General features: G+C 35.7%; 3 protein-coding genes across 3 annotated transcripts in view; 1 reads left to right on the top strand and 2 right to left on the bottom strand.

Moving 5' to 3' along the window:
- The window catches only part of SPOG_04997 (NADPH dehydrogenase), a gene marked incomplete at both ends in the record, with an annotated part of 2,184 nt that extends 1,396 nt beyond the window's left edge, over positions 1 to 788 (top strand). Inside the window, one exon of the mRNA XM_013170573.1 lies at positions 82 to 788. Within this exon, the coding sequence (XP_013026027.1) occupies positions 82 to 788 (707 nt within the window). The remainder of the gene's footprint in view (positions 1 to 81) is intronic.
- A 775-nt stretch (positions 789 to 1,563) lies between these two features.
- Positions 1,564 to 2,210, bottom strand: SPOG_04996 (glutathione S-transferase Gst2; the record flags this gene model as incomplete). Its single annotated transcript, XM_013170572.1, has 3 exons — positions 1,564 to 1,924; positions 1,969 to 2,116; positions 2,177 to 2,210. The coding sequence occupies 3 exons, from the start codon at positions 2,208 to 2,210 to the stop codon at positions 1,564 to 1,566; spliced, it is 543 nt and encodes a 180-aa protein (XP_013026026.1).
- Positions 2,211 to 2,615: 405 nt separating this feature from the next.
- SPOG_04995 (uncharacterized protein) lies at positions 2,616 to 3,371 on the bottom strand. Its single transcript, XM_013170571.1, has one exon. It carries the CDS (start codon positions 2,962 to 2,964, stop codon positions 2,764 to 2,766), a length of 201 nt encoding a protein of 66 aa, XP_013026025.1. The 5' UTR covers positions 2,965 to 3,371; the 3' UTR covers positions 2,616 to 2,763.
- Positions 3,372 to 3,636: the final 265 nt, after the last annotated feature.

Genomic DNA, 3,636 nt, shown 5'->3' with positions numbered 1-3,636 from the left:
CAGAAGCTGCAGGCAATCCTGTGAGAGCATTGACTGAAGAAGAAATCAAGGGCATTATTTATGAAGATTACAAGAATGCAGCAATCAATGCTATGGAAGCTGGATTTGATTACGTGGAAATTCATAGTGCACATGGATACATGCTTGATCAATTCCTACAGCCCGCTACGAATCAAAGAACAGATAACTATGGTGGCTCTATTGAAAAACGCGCAAGAATCGTTCTTGAAATTATTGACCTCTTAAGTGACACAATCGGCGCTGAAAAGCTTGCAATCAGATTGTCTCCTTGGGCTAAATTCCAAGGAATGAAAGCTGAACAAGATACTGTACATCCTATTACTACATTTAGTTATATTGTAAATGAGCTTCAGAAGCGTGCAAACAATGGTAAGCAGCTTGCTTATCTTTCCCTTGTGGAACCTAGGGTCCAAGGAATTTTTGATGTCAACGCATCTGACATTGTTGGTTCCAACGACTTTATCAAGAAATTATGGAAAGGAGCCATTTTGCATAGTGGTAATTATACTTATGACAGTCCTGAGTTTAAGTTATTGAAGGCTGATGTTAATGTTGACAACCGTACTATGATTGGATTCTCGAGATATTTTACATCAAACCCAGATTTAATTGAAAGATTGAGGAGAGGTCTTGAGCTTACACCTTACATTCGTTCTTTGTTCTATGCTACTAATAACTATGGTTATAACACCTTCGCAAATTATGGCAAGGAATTGCAATTTGATCTCAAAGCAGAAGAAAAGAGACGTCCCGTTTCTTTGATCTGAAATTCGTGTTTATGACGACATGTGGAAAGGCTATTTAATATATCGGTTTGAGTAGTATGGTAATCAATGTTGCCTTTCGATTCTTAATGCTTTACATAGATAGAAAAAAGTTATGCTAAGCTACCGAGCAAACTGTGGTAACAATTATATTTTGCTTTCGTAGTGAAGTCAACTGGTTGGCAAATGATTTTTTAATGAAACCTTAATATTATGCTTTTTGGAAGAGACGATAAAGAGCAAATGTTAGTTGATAATTAAGTATGCTATAGTAAAGATATATTATCTTCCTTGCAATCCTTTTCGAAACACATTGTCATTCAGAATCTTTAGATCGGAAGATTTGACTGATCAGGCTAAATCCTTTCATTTAGTTAATCAGTTCCCTGGATCTATTACTATTCTTTTACATAGTACTTTGTTGCTCAATATAAATATACAATTCCGTAACTGTACTTATTACTTCCACTCGAACGTGTGAGATTTCTCCCATACTAATAACAAATTCGCTGCTTGTTTATGTCAACTCACTTGGGATTTCCTTAAACCGTTTTTAGTGGAACCCCCCTTAAAAATATGCACATTTCCATACATTTGATAATTACGTCCCTCCCATTATATATCGAAAGCGAAAAGTAAAACAAAGCTATTCATTAATATCCATATGTTGTAAATTTACGTTATCATATTGTTAGAATAATGTGGAATACTAGAGTATTGAAAAACATGCTTGCTATTAAAAAGAAGGATAGCTGATGAAGCATGCCTCCTAACTGCCTTATTGTTGACGAGATTGTTCCCATTCCTTCAGGATGGCAGCAACAGCAGGACGCTCCGTAAGACTTTGATGCCAAGCATAGGTCTTGGAAAACTCCTTTTCGAAATCCAATTGTGGAAGATCTTCTTTGAATTCATGCCTTCCTTTTCCAAAAAGCGGAGGTAGCAAATCGTTCCAATTAATAAAAGACATGTCGGCGATCGTGTACTTGTCAGTAACGAGATAGTCTTTGTTTTGGAGAATTCTTTCTAAAACACCGAGCACACGCTTTGTTTCGTTTCTGTATCTAGTAACGGCCGACGCAACAGGTTCTGGATGAAAAAAGTTCAACCAGCCTGCTTGTCCCCAAATGGCACCCTGTCTGGATGATCATGAGGTAAAGAAATCTTTCTTTCCTTGTCAAACTTGTCTGTCAAGTATGCCAAAATAGCAGCCGACTCCCAAATCGCATAGCCATTGTTTTGATGATCAATTAATGTAGGAACTCTACCATTAGGGTTGTAATCAAGATGTTCTTCGCTTTTTTGCTCATTTTTTCCAACATCGTAAAGTACTGTTTTGTATGAAAGGTTTCATTCTTTCAAAGCGATGACTACTTTCCAAGGATTTGGACTTCCTCTGCAAGAAAAGAGAGTAAGCTGTGTCATTTTCCTGACAATGTTGGATGTAATTAGCAAATTTGCTTTTCCTTATATTACTTCTTTTTTTTTTTATCCTAATCAGGGGTGTCTGTATTCATGTTTGCTGACTAAAACGATGGTGTTGTAAGCACAGAAACGATTGAGTATGTTTTTGGGCTACATTGTTCATCGAACAAAATGAAATAGTACAACTCCACATCGCGTGTCCATACAGATCATATATTATATATTATGAGCTTAGATATTAGATATCAGATTAGATATTATAAATAGTGACAACGCGGACGTTTTAATCATATTTATTCTCGAAGCAAAATATTGCAATCGAGTCATTTTTAGCGCTTTCTTTCAGCAATGATCAGATGAAATTTGAATTTCTACATGTGATTTGCGTATAAAAAGATGGGACATTTTCGTTGTGAATTTATATTCCATCAAAGTCATCCTTCTTCATTACAATACATTTTCACATCTTTTTTAATTTTCATTCATAATTCTGCAGAACAAAAAATGTGCACGTATTTGATTAGCCTTATATTGATGGCTCTGGGAGTTTCTTTTACTTATTCTCATGGATTGTAATGCAGAAGGTGACGCTGAAAAATAGCGTTTCGGTTGCTGCTATCAAGAGAGCAACACCCAAACCTGTTGGTGAAGGTGATACCGAAGGTGCTGTCCGGGGTTCTGGTTTCAAACGGGACAGTACCTTCGCTGCATCTATTATATAAGATGATACTGGAGCTAGTGCTTCTGATGCCATATAGAAGAGGGACAATGCCACGTCCCTACTTTCACTTCTACTTCAGGTGCAATTGTTCTTATATAAATACCATATAAATGATAAGTGGCACCAATAGCGCTAGTTACTTTATGAATAACCATGCCGCTTTTTATTCTGGTTGAATGCAATACAAGTAGAGCTGCATTTTTTCTCTAGGTAAGGTAAGGATTTTGTTTCCTTCAGACAACGTCGCTTTCCTCTTTTTTCTCTGTTTAAAAATGGTCTACCTTATTTTGTATACCCTTCTTGTTTTTATAGTTTTCCCAAATTGTCTTTTTCCTAAATTTTGCTATTTATAGACAGATTTTTCGAATATAGTAATATCTCTTCCTTTAGTCTTACAACATTTGCCAATTTTTAGCAATATGTTCTTAGGATAGTATATTTTAATATGTACAATATAAACAAGACACCTATCGTGTCGTGACAATGGCACTACTACGTATGTTCTGAATCACCATTTAGTAGTACATTACGCAAGTGGCAGTCAGTAAATGATTAACTATGAGTTTATTGAAGAAGCAATTTAGATTATAGACTAAAATGAATAATGAGTAAATATGACCATCAATTCCTATCAATATGCTGACTTTCTAAAATAGTTATTTAAAAGGGGTAAAGGACGACGCTACTTCTAGCTTGTACCTGATC

The sequence above is a fragment of the Schizosaccharomyces cryophilus genome (genome assembly GCF_000004155.1).
Source record: "Schizosaccharomyces cryophilus OY26 unplaced genomic scaffold supercont4.13, whole genome shotgun sequence".
Classification (NCBI taxonomy): domain Eukaryota; kingdom Fungi; phylum Ascomycota; class Schizosaccharomycetes; order Schizosaccharomycetales; family Schizosaccharomycetaceae; genus Schizosaccharomyces; species Schizosaccharomyces cryophilus.
Note: the sequence above shows the minus strand (reverse complement) of the source record. Positions and strands in the feature narration are given on the sequence as shown.

Bases quoted from the DNA above. Each gene is read 5' to 3' on its own strand.
- SPOG_04995 (XM_013170571.1), bottom strand. From the start codon at position 2,964: ATGGCATCAGAAGCACTAGCTCCAGTATCATCTTATATAATAGATGCA.